At 39.6% G+C, this 19,761-nt stretch overlaps 1 protein-coding gene across 1 annotated transcript; it reads left to right on the top strand.

The window, feature by feature from the left end:
- Positions 1 to 1,760: 1,760 nt before the first annotated feature.
- On the top strand, positions 1,761 to 16,965 carry ND-42 (NADH dehydrogenase (ubiquinone) subunit ND-42). The gene is made up of 8 exons (XM_089251610.1): positions 1,761 to 2,545; positions 5,108 to 5,194; positions 7,438 to 7,559; positions 10,428 to 10,516; positions 10,804 to 10,858; positions 12,730 to 12,839; positions 15,510 to 15,624; positions 16,696 to 16,965. The coding sequence occupies exons 1-8, from the start codon at positions 2,026 to 2,028 to the stop codon at positions 16,816 to 16,818; spliced, it is 1,221 nt and encodes a 406-aa protein (XP_089107736.1). The 5' UTR covers positions 1,761 to 2,025; the 3' UTR covers positions 16,819 to 16,965.
- The last annotated feature ends 2,796 nt before the right edge of the window (positions 16,966 to 19,761 follow it).

Genomic DNA, 19,761 nt, shown 5'->3' with positions numbered 1-19,761 from the left:
AATGAGTATATGAATCTCCCACATGTCTTGGTGAAAATTTTTTTTCGTGGAATTCATTTTAATCCACTGCAATTAGCAGTAATGCTGCATTTCCCGCCATTGTGATTTTCCGTTATTTTAACAGTATTTGGCGACCTTGTTCGGTTTTGGCGACATTTTTGGCGATAATTGGTGATGTCCCGTATTTTCCCGTATTTGGAATCCCAATGTCCCGTATTTCTCTCGAGGAAATATGGTCAGTTTAGTGAGACTGCATTATATAGAAGAAAAAAATTTCTGAAGAAGGGGATGATGGGACAAAAAAGGTTGGGAAACTATGTTCCCAACCTTTGCTCCTATGAGCCCTGCTGGTAAGGAATTGTACTGAATTAAAAATTCTGCTCTTTAGACACGAATTTTGTAATCTCCTCATGAGTTACATCTAGCCTTACGGGAACAGATGGCAGCACCAACGATAAATTTCAACAATAATACTGGGGTTATCATCTATTGGGGGAAATTGGGATAAGCGACGTCAATAACGCTGCTACGTGTGTTCGGATCTGGTAACTCTAAATAAAGCCGGGTTTTCCTAGGAAAAGGTTTTCTACGGTGCGTGCAGCGTCAAATCGCTGATTGGTTAAAAAACGTGAATTACCAACCAGTTTTTTTTAACCAATGAGCAATTTCACGCTGCACACGGTGCAAGTAACCTGCTCCTAGGAACACTGAAAAGTTCATTTTTGACCTGTCGTCTGCTTCTTCGGAAGACTTCGTTTTTCACTCGTCCTAATAACTACAAAAAATAACTGAACTTTTTATTTTATCCAGTTCAGTTTATAAGCTATGAGCGTAAGGAACCGAACAGATTGAAGAATTCTGCTTCTCAGTCCCAAAATTTTTGGTTACGAAGCTTACCATATTTTCTCAAAAAAATACGAAATTTGTGATTTCAAATACGGAAAATTACGGGATATCACCTAGTCTCGTCAAAAATTATGTCAAAAGTGAGTGAAATTTCCGAAATATTGCTGATGTCACTGATGTGAATTGCAATTAACTGGAATGATTTCTACGAAGTAAAAAGATTAATATGTTGAATGAGTATTCACATTTGTTGTCAAAATTATCATAATATAATCTATAAGTTAGGAAAGCAATTTTTATTCTTCATTTCAGAAAAGAATAAAAGTGCAAGAGTAAATGTGTAGATGACTAAAATTTAGTACTACATGCACCTTAACGCTCTACGGGATTTCTAGCGGATTGTTACATGCCTAAATGTGTGTTCGAAAGTACATTTTGTGATAACGCGTTCATACTGTCAGAAATGTCTCGTTTCCTGCTATTGCTGGTGCTGCGATCTGTTTTCAATATTTCGCAATAGAGATTATAAACTCTCAAATTTTCCCGTTTTTTTCTGTATTGCCATGTAGGTTTGTCTGCTCTCTGCGTAGAGACTTTTTTTTGTATGGGAGACATGCTCGGATTCATACCTCGAAGTTGGTAAACCGCAGAAAACCAACTCCAGCCGACAATAACTGTATGCTAACGGGGGAGTGGGAACCTAGATCCCTGGGAATATCCTGGGGAAATAAATCGAACTTACTTATTATTACTACATGAAAATATGATGGAATTGAAATGTTTGTGAGCACAAGAAGATTGGCAAGAAAGATATGATTGAAAAGGGACGCATGGTATCGCACTTTGGAATTATTTTCTTACATCCAGTGATCTGTTCCGTGGATAAAAGCACATATCTACCCGATTGAACCTCGATGTAAGGTTTTAGACTCTAGTTACATATTTTGTGTTTACGTTTGTATCACTTGATGTTATTTCTTATACATCCCTACTAACAAGTACTTCACACGTGTAGGGTTTATAAATACCGAATAATCGATTAGTAAACATTGGCTGAAATGTATTTAGCGTGAGAAAAGTGTCTTTCGCGATCCACTTAATGTAGTGTTTGACCTCTGTGTGATCTTCTAGTAAAGGAATCAGCTGCACACAACTCCCCATCTCGCCAAGCTACCGGCCATGGCTTTAAACGGCTTCGGCAGATTCATCAAGCCGTTCTTCGGCTCCTTCTACAGCCAAGTCCAGCTCCAGAGGACTGTGCCCGTGGCCTGTATAGTGAGCAAGGCCAAGCGCGACCCGGACCACAAGAGGCCAGCACCGTTCCCCTACGAGACCAAGAAGTACACCCTCCTGCATTGGTACATCCTGGACGGGACCTCCAAGAGATTCGACGAAAACAGCAGGATGATAGTCGTCGAGGGGAACGTTGGCGTCGGCAAGAGTGAGTTCGCCAAACAGCTCGCCGAGGAACTGGACATGAAGCACATCCCCGAGACTACTATCGACAGGATCTACAAGACGCCCTACGGTTATGACCTGAGGCAGCTGGACCCTATTCTGCCCCCGAGTTTCAAGTCCTGCGATGTCAAGACCTTTTACGAAGACCCTTACAATCTTAATGTTACGTCGTTCCAGTTCAGGATGATGATCCTGCGAGCCATGGACTACATGGACGGTCTTGCTCATATCTTCAATACCGGTGATTTATTTTGTGGTTTTTCTTCACTGCTATAATTGTATTGAAGCACTTACACTTATCAAACCCCACTGGCGCTACAGTGGTAGTCGGCTGAAGTTTGTCTTTTGTGGTTCCCAATTTCGAGACGCGAATGCGAGTCAGTCTCACCACAGCGACCAACAGGCCTACAGCAGTATAAATCTTCAATCATTGCACTTCAAAAAATAGATAGATGGCACTACACATAAGAAGCATTACACCGAAACAAATGTAACGTTAGGCTCACAATACATTCCAACATGTACCGATTCATTAAAAGTTCCGCAAAGGAATGTGGATAAGGTGCATTGTGGTTTAGTAGTAGCAGCACTTATACCTAGTGCTTGTAAATGGTAAACATGTTGTTCTATCTTAAGATCATTTGAGGTGACGAGGTTTCGACTTTTTCTTTGAACGCAGGGGAACGGCGCTTAGTATAATTTCTTTATGGCGATATATTGGTGATTTGGATCAGTTATAGTATAATCATTTCTTTTTTTTTATTTGGTGACATCCTTTCTAACATGTTGGCGCTTTTCTGCCTGGTCGGTGATGACTACTCATTTTCTTTTGTTGACGTTTTCCTTTCAGTTCGTTATTATTATTTTCTTTGGCTTCTGGGTCGCATTCCCCCCTTTTTTTTTTATCCGAAGGTGATGTTAGCCTTTAGAGGTTGTAGTACTAACAGGCTTGGAGCCAAACATGTCTGACTGCGGTGAAAAATCAGTATAAGCGCTGCTTGGTGCCAAGCAGTGACGAGTCTAATCCAACCCTGCGAAGGAGAAAGGGTAAATAAAAAAAAACTTTTTTTTCACCGCTCACCTGCTTTTTTCACAATCCAAAATTGAGAACAGCTGTGTATGGTCCGCCACTTGGCAATTTTTGGTGCCGAACATATGTCTGATGGCCCAACGAAGAGTCGCCAAGGTCATCAGACACTACGGACACTGAAAAAAAATCATCAGCGAGCAAAACATAATAGAAACCACCAAGCATAAAAATATAAAAAAATTACACCTGGACCATTTTTTTACTAATAAACAGATCGGGGCATAAGAAATTCCGGGCATGTTGAATAAATAAATATTCTATGCATTAAAACTAAAACCCAGACCCTTTTTGTTAATAATGAACGGATCGGGGCATAAGGAATTCCGGGCATGAAAAATTCTGTAAGTTCATTTTAAATAATAATTAAAATGAACCTGCATGACAATGGATGAATAAGTAATAAATACAACGAAATAATAAAACGGTGTGATACAACCTGAGCAGTAGATAATAATCCAAATGACGCAAGCTACAGAAGAGAGGAATTATAATCCAAGAGACGCGCTGGAAATGGAACATCTGTTTTGAATTTTTGAAAAACGCTGTGAACAAAAGAAAAATCCTGTTTGGCGAAGCCAGCGCCACCTGGTATCACCCAGCAAAAATTGGAAACATGTTAAAAAATATGGCAACCCAGAGCCTCATTATGCCGGTCTTGGCGACTTATCGTGAGGAAAAAGTCGCCGAAGTCGTGGCGGACCATACTGCATCTGTTCCGAATATGCAAATAAGATGTAAGAGGGAACGTAATAAAATTCCTACAGCCGTGACCATAGATGTGATTTTGCTTTTGTTATGACGCCTCAACTCCAAACATTAAGGAAAAAAATGAATACCACAATACAATGTACATTGCAAATATATATTTTCGAGTATATATGTAATATATATACACAAAAAGATTAAACATTTCAAAAACTGTATCAGTGAATACACCTGTGGCCTGCAAATGGCTTCATTCGGGTTCTGCCACCGCTTCTCTTTTCCGGCCGTTGAAGGGGGGGGGGGTTGCCACCCGGACTGAAAATATCAACTCTGTTTCCCCCCCACAACCGTAAACATGGCAGTAATATTTCACTAAGCAGGATTAAAGCCCTAGCAGACAGAGAAGGTGGTATGATCCAGTTGAAGCAGACAAGCGCAGCGAAAATAAATGTTTCCAAGGTGCTACAGTTGGTGATTTTCTGAAGGGGACTAAACTGCATAGCACCCATTCAACCATTACACTTCACTTCAGATGGCAGCACTAGATACACACTCAGATGGTTAGGTACACACACCCACACTTCTCGCATAACTCACTAGGTAGTTAATTGCCCATAGATGGCGATATACCCGACTTGCGCTCGGTTTGAAAAGTAATAATGCAATCCAGAAGCCTAAGGAAATAATAACAATGGGCAGGAAAAAAAAAAGAACTCCACAGGAAATAGCTATCCAAAAAGAAAAGTGCCAACATGCACAGAAAGGAAATCGCCAAAAAAAAAGTTGCTATGTAAAATAAAGGATTATATACTGTAGCTGTTCCATTGAGAAAAATAGCCACCCAAAAGATTTCTATCTATTCCTAACATCAATAGTCCCGATAACTCACCAATGCCAGTTATCGTAATTGTAATCTTGTTACTCGACTCTGTAGATCATTGATTAAAATTGTTCTCACATGAATTTAAAGATTCGTGTTTTTGTTATTGGTTTTTTTTTTCTTTCTAGGGCAAGGTGTTGTTATGGAGAGATCTTTTTTCTCGGATCCCGCATTCATGGAAGCCATGTATTTGAATGGATACATCAGGAAAGAGGGTGAGCGGGAATTATTTCTAGCACTGTGAAAATTCATTTTTGTTTTTTTTTAGCCTAGTGAAATGGCATCTATCACTCTCTTCGTCCAGTACTAGCGTGGGCTCCATGAGGAACTAAGCTCTTGATCACTCACACCTTGCTTTGTTTAACTTTGTCTTAGACCATGGAGTTTTTAGCCTTTTCTAGCTGCAACCCAAAATAAATGTGAGATTTTCGTCTTCGTCGTCGAATGGAAACTGTCTTTGTTGAAGGAAATCGAAATCATCTAGAAATGCCGTCATCACTACAAAGAAACCCGTCGTCTTAGAATGGTGTCGTCACTAGAAGGAAACCGTCGTCTTGAAAATCTCAGGAACGGTTGTCTTAGGAATAGTCATCTTGAAAATCACGGAAATGTTCATCTTAGGAATCGTCGTTATCGTGAAAATCTCGGGATGGTCGTCTTAGGAATCATCGTCTTGGATATCTCAGGGATGATTGTCATAGGAAACGTCATCATCTTGGAAATGATCGTCATCATCTTGTTAATCAATCCATCATGGACGAGCCCCCAAATTTGTGAGATTAAATAAAAGAGTATAATTATTATTTACAAATAGTTAGACATTCTTATACGTTTTTTGTCCACCGAGTCATCAATCACTCTCCTCATTCACTCTCTGCACACGCGTGCCCACCCACAGTCGCCAACTTGATTCCGGCATGTGGTGCCATCTATCTCACATAAACAAGATCAGCTTCATGACCCATTAAACTGTTTCTTTTTTTAAAATGTCTTTTGCTAAAATTAGAGAAACCAGTGACGCAATAAGTGCATTTATAACAGGACACTAAGTTGATTTGAACGACCCATCTAGGAAGCCCCTGCGAATCAAGTTTTGGTTGTGGCCTGCAGCTGTAACTGTATATGCTGTAACTGTATATGCCCTGGCTGTAACTGTATATGCATACCCCTTCTCAGAAGTTCGGCTGTTAGTCGATTTGAATGACCCATCTTGGAAATCCCTGCAAATCTAGCTCGGGTTGTAATGGATAGCTCAAGAATCCCTAGCTGTAAGAGGATTTGTACGACCCATCTTGGATGCCCCTACAGATTAAGTTTGGGTTGCGATCCACCGCTCGATAAACCGTGGCTGTAAATGTATTCGTACGACCCATCTCAGAAGCCCTGGGAATCAAGTCTGATCCATTGCTCATCATGGAATCCCTGGCTGTTAACTGACTTGAATGACCCATCTCCGAAGTCCTGCGACCCATAGATTGAGAACTCCTGTCCTAGGCCTGTCCTAGGCTCTTCTGCTCCGATTTGAGTCCACTATTGCTATTTATTGTAGTGCTATGGAACGTAATGGGGGCTGGTGTGCAACCGGATTAATACAGAATGTAACAATAGTGTGTTTAGTAGTTTATCGTGCACATTTCACATTTTCAGTGGACATTCCCGCAGAATTTGCTGAAAGTCATTCACAAGGTGCTGTAGCAGTGGTTTTCCAAGGGTACCCAGTTGAGTTGCCGGACCCTTCAGAAAATTCTGTATCTGAAAAGTGGACCCATAAAAAAAAAAAACTGATAGAACCACAATTTGGCATTTCATTTTTTTTGCGACAAATTGTACTTTTGACTGTAAATGTGCTGCGGGCCAGTTAAGTGATCTGTGAATTTCCCATGGCCCTACTTTAGCGATATGAAAATGTGCCACGGGCTGCTTGAATGCTCTGGAATTGTGCCTCGCCCCTTCTGTGTACGTCTCTGATCCAAATGTTCATTAGAAAGTAGGGGGGGGGGCAGAGCTGACAAAATTTTGCTGGCGAAGGGAGGGTGGTCAAAAATGGCTAAAAATCTGCTGATGTATTACTTGAATGGCCCGAATATCCAGAAAGTGTATTGATTTGAAGTTAACTAGATAGTTTTGATTTCTACAACATTGCTTACTTTTCACAAAATTAATGACAGTTTCGATTAAAATAAGGAAAATTTTCGCAAAAACGGGATATGGTATGTTGGTATTTTGCACATGAGAAGTTGTGTACTCCTGATTATAGAGGGAAAATGTAGTTTTTGCATCTTTAACATCAGCTTGTTGATAAGTGCACCACAGATCGCTCATAATAGGTAGATTTCGATCATAGGCCGTACCTACTACATCAGAATTTCATGTTACTGTTTTCAAGCTATGTACATAGTAATTTAAGTGTATGTTCTGTAATTTTTTTTTTTTAATCTGTTGTGCTTCCTTGTTCTAGCCCGAGACCTCTACATGAAAATGTTTGACGGTATGTTTCCAGAAATATCGAAACCTTGCCTTGTTATATACCTCGATATTACTCCGGAACAGACAATGCAGAGAATCAAGGAGAGGAACAATGTAAGTGCGACTGTGTACTGGATGCTCTTATGATACAATCTATTTTTATGAAAATTTTTTATCGTTCGAGATTGCTTTGTTCTTCCCTTTCCAATTGATAGAAGAGTTTTTGGTGCATTTTGACGTGCTATGTGTTCGATCGCTTTAGGGATTTGTGGTTTTGTTATTATTGTCTTCAGTTCCTCCTTTCATTTTATCGGGCGAAGGATCATTACTCCTCCATATTATGGAAATACAGTGAAACTAATTTGAATTTTTTTTAAATTTCATATTGTCACACACTTAAACTTATCTAGAATTTCCTTCATTTAAACTGCTTCCATTGCTCGCTGTATCGTCCTGTAAATCTGAATCTCAGCGTGTTAGTCACTTGAAAATTAGTTCATCCTTGTTAGTTGATCATTGTCTCCAAAAATTTCTCTGCCTGAGATAAATAACGATCATTAGTTGATCATTGTCTCCAAAAATTTCTCTGCCTGAGATAAATAACGATCATTAGTTGATCATTGTCTCCAAGAATTTCTCTGCCTGAGATAAATAATGTGATCCTCGCATATTCCCAAGAGATCTATAAGATCTGTCCAAAGAGTTTTTGTTAGTGCTAGTAGACATCCATGCCAGAACCCAGACCTGCAGAGTCAGAGGCTAGCTCCCTAACTACTGGATGGCCATAGAAAAATGCTTGCCAAAATGTCTGTCTATTCAGAAATGCCCTCATAAGAACCAGTAACAGTTTCTTAACTCTTTAGGCATGGTGCACGTTGGAGTGATGTCACTGAGACTGATGCAGATTATCCTGTTCATATTGCTTGTTATATCCCTTCAGTGTGCACCACTTCTAATCAGAATTGATGAGATATCGCACCACCTTAAAAGCCTCTTATTTTAGCATTGGCAATCCCAGATGTTTTATTTGGTTGATTTCTCAATAGAACACTTTTCCCTATAGGCCTTCCCATTAGTTTGCACGTGCTGAAAATTGGGAGACAACCTACTTCATTGAAAAAGGTATGGCACTTTGACATGGATACCTCTTTTGAATCATCTACCTCTGCTTCACCAAACACCAGCTCCAGTCTCATTGCTATACTGCGATTTACTACTCTTAACGAGGTGGGTTGGAAATGAAGGCACCATCTATCAGTGGCTTCCTCAAGCTTGTTAGGGAAAATATCTTGTCATCTATATTCTTTCCCTGGTTCAAACCTGGAACCTGGATGGCGGCCTTCATGGTGGTGAATGAGCATCTTACCACCACGCCACTCTGGTGCTCGATTATCTCATTAAATCATCTGAAAATACTAAGTGCATTCGCAAAAAAGTTGTGTCACAAAATAATTTAAACACTCGTATCTGAAGAAGTATTCATAATATATCTGCGTGTTTTTTTGTTTTTTTTATGTCTGTGAATAGATCTTGTTAAGACAAATCCAATGATTCCACTCTGGTTTTACTATCGCTTCCAGTCTGGGTACCAGGTTCACGGCCCACTTTCATAATGAAATTGTTTTACGTTATATCTCGAGAGAGAGATTCATAATGCAAATGGATGGCATTCTTATCTTCTGTTCTAAAGACAAGTCTGATTATACCAATTTCATTATGTCAGTTCCTATCATGTGATTCATGGCACAAAGAATGTATTCTTGTCAAAACTTGATGTGATACGGCCCACTCAATTTTTTTGAAGTGGGTTCAGTGATTTTTCTGCCGTGCCAGTCTAAAGTTTGAAGTGAGAATTCTTTAGCTATTGGAGTGAATTTTTGTGAGGGAAAAGAAATTCATTACACAAAAAATGAAATGCTTTCTTATTCCTAAAAAACCATTCCACACAATAACTGATTGTATGATAAAGTGCTGAGAAAAAGATGGGCGTTGGTGGGGAATGGTGTCAATAGACATTCGACTGTGTAAGGAAATGAAGGTGTCGGGGGGGGGGGGGTTGCTATCCTCCATGACGCTACACCTATTGGTCACACGAGAGTATATTTCACATGTGAACTCAAGTTTTGTGACGTCACAGTGCCAGCTCCTAATTGGCTGCACCATCATGACACAGAATACATTCAGATCGCTTCACATTTAAAATTTTTCTTCTTGCTCTGTACCAAAGCTCCCCACCTCCTCCTCCCTTCCCCCCTCCCCGATTTACAGCCAACCTCAATTATTGGCAGATATGTTTAGTGAACAAATCTGCCGCACATGCGATTTCCAGCTGGTTCAATTATGTTTCCATAGGGCACCCAATTCCTTAGAATTGTACTGGCTGGCTGATGTCTTGGGGGTTTAAAAGGTCAATTAGATCAAGTAGGTCAAGTTTGAGGGAGGGGGAAAGGTTTAAGAAAGATAAGGGGTCAACACAATCAATTTTATTCAGAATTAAATTTAAAATTTCTAAATTCAATTTTAAATAATTGAAATTAAATTAAATTCAAGCAAATCTAGAAGTTTCAATTCTATCAAGCATTTGTGATCACTCTCATGATTTTTTTCCCCTTGATTACCTGAAAATGTGCATAAGTCTTACAATACCCAAATTTGTTTTCCTCACTGAAAATTAATATATAACCAACATGACATGTTTTCAATGCCACCAGAAAGATCATGACCTAGACCTCCATTATATATACTGAAAGGACGAAGACCTTCCAATGCACGGTTTGGAAGGGTGAGTCTGCTTTGTGAGAAGTTGGGGGTCTGTTACATCCTACACATGCATGTAAGCTGTTGGGTTAATGAAACAAAATTATCATGAATTGAATTGGACATAAGAATTGAATCATATCATACTAATTGTCGTTATCCCCCATATAATTCTTGATAATCACTGTTTTACAATGGATATAATTTGAAATCATCTTATTGCAGCCCATAGAAGTCAACTCTAAAGTTCTGAATGCCAATTACCTTGCCGATATCGAACATTATTACAAGCAAACTTACTTGAAGACTCTGAGGTACCAATTTATTTTCAGTTTGCAAGCATTGTATTTCTGCTCTTGTTGATTAATGTACTTTGTGTAGCTGTGAAAGGGGGGGGGGGTGGTAATCACAGCTATCCTATTTGCTCCAGAGGTACACATATTTTGTGTACACATTTTTCAGTAGTCTCTAGTTATTCTTTTTTCAAATTAAGACTTCAGGTAGGCATAAATCCACCTATAACTCAAATGGTCGTAGTAAATATATAGCCCCTAAATTTATTGTTAAAAATATATTAATATTCTTGTTTTATCATTTCCAGCAAGTACTCTGAAATTCTCGTCTATGATTGGTCGCATTATGGTGATGTTGAAGTGGTGAGTACTATATGATATTTTTCTCTTGCTGATAGTTGTGAGTCAAAATAACGATTTTTTGTAATATTATCAGCCTTCATTGTTGCATATATATGAAGGCTGACCATATTTCCTTGATAAAAATACGGCGAACTGCCAAAGTAAAAGTAAGTTGCCAGCTATTCTTAAACTTGGCAAAAAATCGTCAAATTCAGAAAAGGAAGCACCATTGCATTGAAGCAGTAGATTCAAGTGAATTATCTGGAAAAAAGTATTAACGTGACAAAAATGTCAGATGAAAATACAAATTCAAACTCATAATTATCATGATATACACTCATTGCCATAAAAATTTGCGCACCAAGAAATAATTGTGGGATCGAAACGAAAGTTGTCCTGAAGGTACATGTCGGGCAGATATGCAAATGATTAGAAATGCGGCGTGATTGCGCATTGCGTAATGCCACTAGAGGGCGTTGAACTTCGTTCTCCTTGGAGTATAAAACAGGTAAGCAGAGCTTGCTGGAGTGTGTTTAATGGTTTGCAAAGGAAATGCTGAGGTAGACATGCCGTTACGCCGCCGTTGAAGACCATATGAGCAGTTGTCAGAGTTCGATAGGGGAAGAATCATCGGGATGATGGAAGCTGGGTGGTCAGCTCGGCGAGTAGCTCGTCAACTAGGCCGTTCTGATTTTACTGTGAGGAGGTGTTGGGACCAGTGGACAGAAGACGTGTCATTTACACTGCGACCAGGTTCAGGACGCCCTCGACAGACCAGTCGTTGAGAAGACCGTCACATCATCCGAAACGCACGCGTAGAGCCAACTGCCTCATTGGCCGCTATCCAGACACAGGTAGCAGCTTCACTACGGGCCCCCGTGTCTTCCCGAACCATCGCAAGGCGCCTGGCTGAAGGAAATCTGGTATCGCGGCGCCCATTACGTGTGCTGCCAATGACACCCACCCACCAACGCCTCCATTTGGAGTGGTGTCGAGCACGACGGGATTGGACTGCAACGGAATGGAACCAGGTCGTCTTCAGCGACGAATCGAGATTCAACTTGAGCAGTGATGACAATCGTGTTCGTGTGTGGAGGCCCCGGGGTGAACGCTTCAATCCTGCCTTTGCTTTACAGCGACACACCGCTCCCACAGCTGGTGTCATGGTATGGGGTGCCATTGCTTACGATACACGGTCATCCCTAATATTGATCCATGGCACAATGACAGCCCAGCGGTACGTCCATAACATCCTTCAGCCACATGTGTTGCCACTCATGGCAGGGCTCCCAGGAGCCATTTTTCAACAAGACAATGCTAGGCCACACACAGCAAGGCTGTCACAAGACTGCCTCCGCCACATTACCACCCTTCCCTGGCCTGCTCTATCCCCAGATTTGTCACCAATCAAGCATATCTGGGATCATTTGGGACGGCAAGTTGGACACCCTACGAGGTTGGTCGAACTAGAGGCGCATTTACAGCAACTGTGGAACGAGATGTCTCAGGACATCATACGGAACTTGTATGCCTCAATGCCCGCTCGTATCGCATCGTGCATTCGCGCTAGAGGGGGGTCCAACATAGTACTAAAACTTCTGTTCATCTGTACTTTTTTCTCCAATAAATGATCCTTTTTCTTGGATTTTCTAATCACTTACTTATATCAACGTAGTACTTACATGTGTAAAATTTCGTTTCATTTCAAATTTTTATGGCAATGAGTGTAATTTATGGAGTTAGAAAAATAATTTTAGTGCTTAATTTTTCAGTCTTGAACGAAAATTCAAATAGACTTTGTTGAAAATATGGGAAATAACAGGACATTTTTTTATGAAAAAGTACAAGCTTAGTATTCACGTTTTCAAAAAATTTCTACCCTATTTTTGTAGGTTGTAGAAGACATAGAAAAGATAGATTTTGACCGGCATCATAAGTATGCAAAAATGTTGGGAGACTGGAGATGTGTTGATGACTGGCAGTGGAGTTGGAAAAGATACATGTAAGGTTGCTTTCATAATTCCATTTCATTTTTTATAGCTCAATAGCATTAGGAATTTTTTTTCTTCTCAGCCATCAGATCTGTGGCAGTGACTTCATTGCAATTCTGAGCACCAGAACTCTCCGTTCACTTCTCCTTCATGTTGAGCAGGAATGCTGACCCTCCAGTTGGCCCCTTCTGTTAAGATGGCACCAAATTACATGAGTTGGTGGCCCACAGGCTTCGCAGGAAGTTTCAGTTTGGCCTACCATGCCTGAAAGATTGACAATTCCTGTTGTAGCTTATTTTAAAATACAAGTGGGAGAATCAAACCAGGTTGATGTTAGATAGACAGTAGTGATTGCGGAAGTGAGATGAAGCAGCAACCACCGGGTATACAAAAACAGATTATCTCCAAGAATCATAAAATGATTTAGCATTCCCCCAAAGCCAGGGTTGGCAGGTTTTCAATGCATGAGTTTTTGATAGCTTAAATTGTAGTTTAAACTGTCACGTCAAAAACATCTAATAATGCGCTTCAATATAAAAATTTCCATTGAAAATACAAATATTGATTGCGTGCAATGTTAAAGTTAATGTTAATGAATACAAAGAATAAATATTTAATATGACTCTAAAATGATTTTATATTCGCTACAGAATTATTTTGGACAATGCAGTCAAACTTGGTTAGTTCGAAGTCAATGGGTTAACTTGGTCAATGGATAAAAAGCAGTTTTAATTATCGAATTAATCCATCCGGACTTGTAAAATGATTGCAAATTACAACTTATAATCATCAGCATTCATCACATAGTATAATTGTCAATTATTAAAATTTTATCATTAGTTGCGACACTTTTTCCAAAATTTTAATACTTGATCTTAGCTGTTACATTATTCCATTGTTGTGGAATCAGCATCACTGCAGAATTTCTTGACCATGTTAAAAGCCTGATTTACGTAAACAATCCATGATCATCTGTTGTGAAACTGTTTCCTGAACTTTGCTCATCATTCCTGTGCAATCAAGGAAATATAATTTCATTAATGCATTTCGGAAATCGGAACTTTCAATACTCTTAAATGACGACAAAAAGATTTCAAATTTAGAATGTTACACCTTGATCTATAAGTTTAAAAGCATACTATCAGTATTAGATGGGGTTCCAGGTTCTACCCCCTTTGACGGCTTAGGGTTTTGTCAGTTTAAACCAGTTTTTGATGTAAAAAAAAATCCAACCTTTCCCAAAACGGAATATGCTAAAGACTCTGATGCACATCACAAAACAATCTGGAAGAATTTTAACCTGCAGTCGAATGCAAGAGAAACCCTAAAATATTTGGTCGCAACTCATCTGTGAGATTAAACATAAGATTTTTGCTTAGGCTTGGGGGTGGGGGGGAAAGGTTTTCAAACTGAAGTCTTTACTCTAAAAAGATTATATTTGCGTTTTGCGTTTTTAAGTAACTTTTATATTCCTTGCAATTTCCGATAACAAAATTTCAACAAAACTTCAAGTTCTTTCCATAAAACCTGCACTTTGGCACAAAACAAATGGGTTCTTCATCTCACAGTCACAGATTATATGCGCCCGACCCAAGGCTAAGAAAGGTGTAGAAAACACACCCTTATGGGAATTTTCAGTCAGCCAATGGCTCGTTGCAGAACGATGTAAAAGATTCTGCTTTGGGTATAGCATAAAGCAAATATGTGTCATTACTCATTGAGTTTTGGTTGAGCGAGCACGGAGAGCATTGTCTGGGAATGGCCTATTTCAGTTAAAACCACCAATAACTGATATGGATGCCAAACATCCATTTCATTGTGCCAGCAACACAAATATAGTGCCGGAGTGGGGGTGGTGGGTAAGATACTTGTCTATCACCATGAAGGTTGCTGTCACGATCCTGGGTTCGAATCCGAGGGAGCAAGGCTGTAGCGGGGGACTTTGGGGGTTCCCCCCCCCCAAAATGTGAGAAATGACCAAAAAAAAAGGTAAAAAGATGGCCAAATATATTGTTCTATCACTTTGGTCCCCCCGAAATGAAAGTGGTCCCCTCCCCCAAACAAAATTTCAGGCTATGGGCATGCAAGGGAGGATATAGTTAAGATATTTTCCCTAACAAACTTGAGACCACCACTACCACCGATAGACTGCACCTTCATTTCCAACCCATCTCATTAATGGCAGTAAATTGCAATATAGGGATATGGCCAGAGTTTGTGTTTGGTGAAGTAGCAACACAAATATTAGGCTCTAAGCAATACAAAATCACCTTTTTCTTTATACTTGGAGGTGAGGCAGGGTTCTCCTGTAGAAACTGTAGCAGATTATTTATAGGAAAATATGTCGAACATATATACAGTCGATCCCAGTTATAACGTTCCCACTTATAACGTTTTCCAGCTTAATGCAACTTATTTTTGGTGTCTCAACTCTGAATGATACTCATTAAGATTTCCCATTTAAAATGTTTTCCGGCTTATAGCATTTCTTCATGGTGGCTTTTTGAAAAACGTTATAGGTGGATAAGCGGGATCGATTGTATTTTTTTGCATTAGAAAAAAATTCAGTCTAAGTTATGGTTGGGTGAAGGTAAATGCATTTGTAAAACATTATTCTTATGTCTGTTAGATTTCACATATAACCCTGTTTGCTGTTTTTTTATGTATATTTGTTTCCGCAGGTATACAACAAGACAGGAAAAAGTTATTTCTCACGGCATGATTCACGATTACAGAGTCACAGAATTGTTCCATCCTGTAGCCGAAGCGAAAGAGTATCGGGAAATAATGAAACGGGTGAGTTGTATTTGTTATTGCAATAATTTTTTTTCTGTGGTTCTCAAACTTTTTCACCCATGGTTCTTTTGGCTGCATCATTGTTTATGCGCGGCTCCCTAGAATAGTGTATAGAAGAATCATTTCAGAGCACGTTATGGACACACATCAGGACACCATCTCCTTGTGACACTCATAGCAGCTGTGATGCACACAGCAGTGAGGAACACTGCTGTATACTGTGGATCTGGAGGGGGGGGGGGGGGGCGTAAATAACGCCTAGTTGTTGCTCCACATTTCACTCTACCAATTAAATTTTCAGCTTTCTTTGGAATGAGAAGTACCCTGACCATAGAGAAAAAGTCATGAGCAGCGTGAAAGTAGATTTAAAATATATCTGAAAGAAACAACTGCATGTCACCTGCATAGTGGCGACTATGAGTTGTGAATCTCATTCCTGCAGCTGGCAAGATCAGCTTTTCATTGCGTGTAGTCAGTCACTCAATCGCCACTGTGGTGGTCGAGTGGTCATAGTGACGGATTCACATCGCAAGAACCTGAGTTCAACCCCCCCCCCCCTGAAAAAAATATTTGTTTTTACCATACCAACCAACATATGGAAAAGGATCACATAGTTCCTTAGAATAAGACAACCATAAGTATATTCGTTATGGGCATTGTATAATATTTTATCATGTATATATATTGTTTTGCACAACTCACTAGGTAGTAAATTGCCGATGGCAATATACCCGAGTGGTGTTTAGATTGGGGGAAATAAAACCTGTTTGTCACTCATACTCTCTTCCAATTATCATGATCAATCAGTCTTGGGCAAATAATCATTTAGGCAATTGAGTCTTGAGAGAATAATGGCTATTACAGCGGCCAATAATTTGCAACCCACTGCCGTAATATATGTGCCCATTTCAGTTCATAAATGGTGGTGGTTCATGAAAACTTTGGTGGGATGTCTCCTCCGTTTATAATGTTGAAAGTCACGAATCACATTTTTTGAAATTGAATTTATTTTTATTTAGCGGTTGTATTGGTTTGCGGTTTTGAAACGAACTTATTCTTATCATTTCCTAGGTCCCAGGGGAAAAATATCATCTCGGATACAACAAGGAAGATTCTTTCTGGAGCGTTCTCTTCAAACTACGGAACAAACGATTGAAAGACAATATGAAACTCTTCTTCAGGGCATACCCATGAATTATAAGGTTTTTTTTTTGTGGAATTTCCATAATGAACTTTATCTCAAGTTTCGCTTTGATTTATAGCGTGTAAAATTCAAAGTATAAGATGCACATGTAGATGGCGAAGAGGGAAATTATGAATAAAGTTTGTTTAAATTGAGAACCAACTGGTGTAATTCTGTATATACAGCGGGGTCTGAAAAATCTTTAACAAACTTTGGGATTAAAAATCTATTCGCACGCATCAGCGCAGATGTGTTTAACGTCTTTGTTTAGACACAGATTTTCAATAAAAGTTCTCTCCAACTTTCAGACAATGAATGATGGTTTCTTGTAGACTGCAAAACCTTTATATGGTATGGTAGGGGTATTCTTGAAATAATAACTATGTGGTGACTTTTTATTGAACATATATCTGTTCAGTTTTTCTTTGGGCATAGATGCCACCTCTTGTCCGTTTTGAAAATTTCTGTCCCCTCTTGTCTTTTTGTGAACTTTTGTCCCCCTTGTCTTTTTTGGGAATTTCTGTTCCCTTTCATCTTTTCCTTAGTTTTGCCTCTTTCCCCCCCCCCCCTTTGCCCTTTTCTGAATTTCTGTCCTCTTTTGCCTCTTTCTGAATATCTCTGCCCCATCCTGCAGTTCCAATATCCTGAATTCTGCACCCTTGCCCTTTCGGAATTTCTGTTCCTCCTTGCTTATTTTTGTTTCTGGAAATACTTGAAATACCAGACTCTCTCTCTCTAATTTATTTTTGCCCATCTCCTATCTACCATAATTTCTAAATATCAGATTTTTTTTGCCTTTTTCTGAATTTCTGACTTTCTTGTCCCCGGTTCCAACAAGATTTTCTGAATCTCCTGCCCATCCTCTCAACCCCCCCCCCCTCCCAATTTTACCCTCCGCCTCCTCAATATTTTCCGAATTTATGCTTGCGTATTTCTGAATTTCTTCCCCCTCTGGCTCCTCTTTTTAACAAAATTTTAGGATTTTCTGCAACCTAGCCCTACTCTGAAATCCTACCGCAAAAAATGCTAGATTTTTTCCCACCCCCAAACTTTTTCTGAATTTCTGCCCGCCTTTAATTATTAGTAACTTCAATTTAATGGTCCGTGGCCCATTTTCAGATCACTTGAGGGACCTAGGGTGCTGTTCCAGGACACATAAGTTGTCCGCGGCACATTCTCACTTCAATTGATTCGTCCGTGACACAATTCCAGATGACTTAAGCGGCCCGCGACACTTTTTCAAACAGATGAATGTGGCCCACGCTCCTTTAAAATGTCGAGCACCCTTGTACCAGAGAGTGGTGGTAGGGCAACCCCACTTCCTGTAAAACAATGTTGTGTTATTGAGATAATGGCTTCAAAATTTATGTATATTTTATGATAGATACTCTGTCATTGTTGTCCTCCAACATCCAAGAGCTCTCTTAATGCGTTTCTATCGATTCTGGGAACTTTTCTCGAAGTATCGGCAATAACGGCCCCCTAATCTCTTATACAGCGTCTTCGAAGTCTTCTTAAGTGTGCAGGATTTACTTTTGAGCGTTTCGGCGTTCAATAGATCCGTAGTTAGATCTTGGAGACTTGAATGGCCAAGACATTTAAATCGTTAACTTCGGAGAAAGGTTCCCCGATTCGAAGGAAAAGCATTTGAATTCGGGAAAAAGACCATTTCATGCATCGACCAGGAGCAGGTTTAATCATCACTGAAGATAAGCGCGGATCCAGGACAATGTATTGGGATGGGAGAATTGTGAAAGTTCTTTGTATCATCCCGTCATTTACAGGGCAGACAAATTTTCCATAATAATAATTCGGCTATTGGGATATGCGATCGCTCCTTATTTTTCCCCCATGCCCACTGGATTTGCTCCTGAGTGAAGGTAGACATCTTCAGCTGCAAATGAAGACTGCACAGGTACATTCAGCTTCGGATGGAGCAAAGGCAGGCAGATGCCTAATTTGAAGTTCAGGGTGGGGGGGATCGAAATACCTAGTGCCCCTTAAAACCAAGGAAAAAAAAATTCATGTCTACGTTTCTTTAAATCTAGATTTGTTTCTTTCATGAGTCGCGCAGGAAGTCACCATATTGGTTAACATATATGGTTTGCATGTCCATCAAAGAAAGACGGAGATATCACATGATCCAAAAATCCCGATTGAAGAAAACCCGGGCAGCGCCGGGTATTATAGCTAGTACTCTTTATCTTTTCAATAAAGGTTGGTTGATGATTGTGTAAGCATCATTCAAACCCTCTCTCCCCCCTTGTCATCAAAAGTCAGTAAATCCGAACCCTTATCGACAGTGACGTCAGTGCGATCACCCGATTAATACGTCACTCTGCTTACCAGGTCACTTTTTGGAAGTCCCAATTGTCCTCGGGCAGGAATTGGCACAGCTACGGATTTCTCCGTTTAACGAGTCACTTCGCATACTAAGTCATGTTTTTGCTCTCTCGAGAGTGACTCATCAACGAGGTTTGACCGTACTTGAATGCCCGCTTATATCCGACAACTCATTTATTCACAGCTGTAAAAATTACATGGAAAAAGAGGAAAATTTGTAATTTATCAAGTCCTAATTTAAATCGATGTTCTTTTTAAAAACATCGATTTTTCCCTCTTTTTTCTGTATTTATTTGAACAAAAGAATCGATGATTAAATAGTTCCAGGATGTGGAACCGTGTTGCGATGTTTGCTCTTATATAACGGGAGAAATATCCTCGTACGAAATGAGGAATCATCTCTATCAAATATAATTTTCCACACGTTCTTTCCTCCATTATCATTATAATAACACATTCGCTACTATTTCAAATATTTATTCAGGAGTTTCCCGGATATGCGTATTGTGTTCGTTCCGATTTACATACGTGTATCGATTTTTCAATTTTTCTCCCCTTCTTTGAACGTATATATTCGCCGTATGACTTAATCTTGTTTCCCGATTTTGTCT

The sequence above is a fragment of the Pholcus phalangioides genome, unplaced genomic scaffold (assembly GCF_987345545.1).
Source record: "Pholcus phalangioides strain wild (caught in Gottingen) unplaced genomic scaffold, Ppha-v1.0 ptg000027l_1, whole genome shotgun sequence".
Classification (NCBI taxonomy): Eukaryota; Metazoa; Arthropoda; class Arachnida; order Araneae; family Pholcidae; genus Pholcus; species Pholcus phalangioides.
Note: the sequence above shows the minus strand (reverse complement) of the source record. Positions and strands in the feature narration are given on the sequence as shown.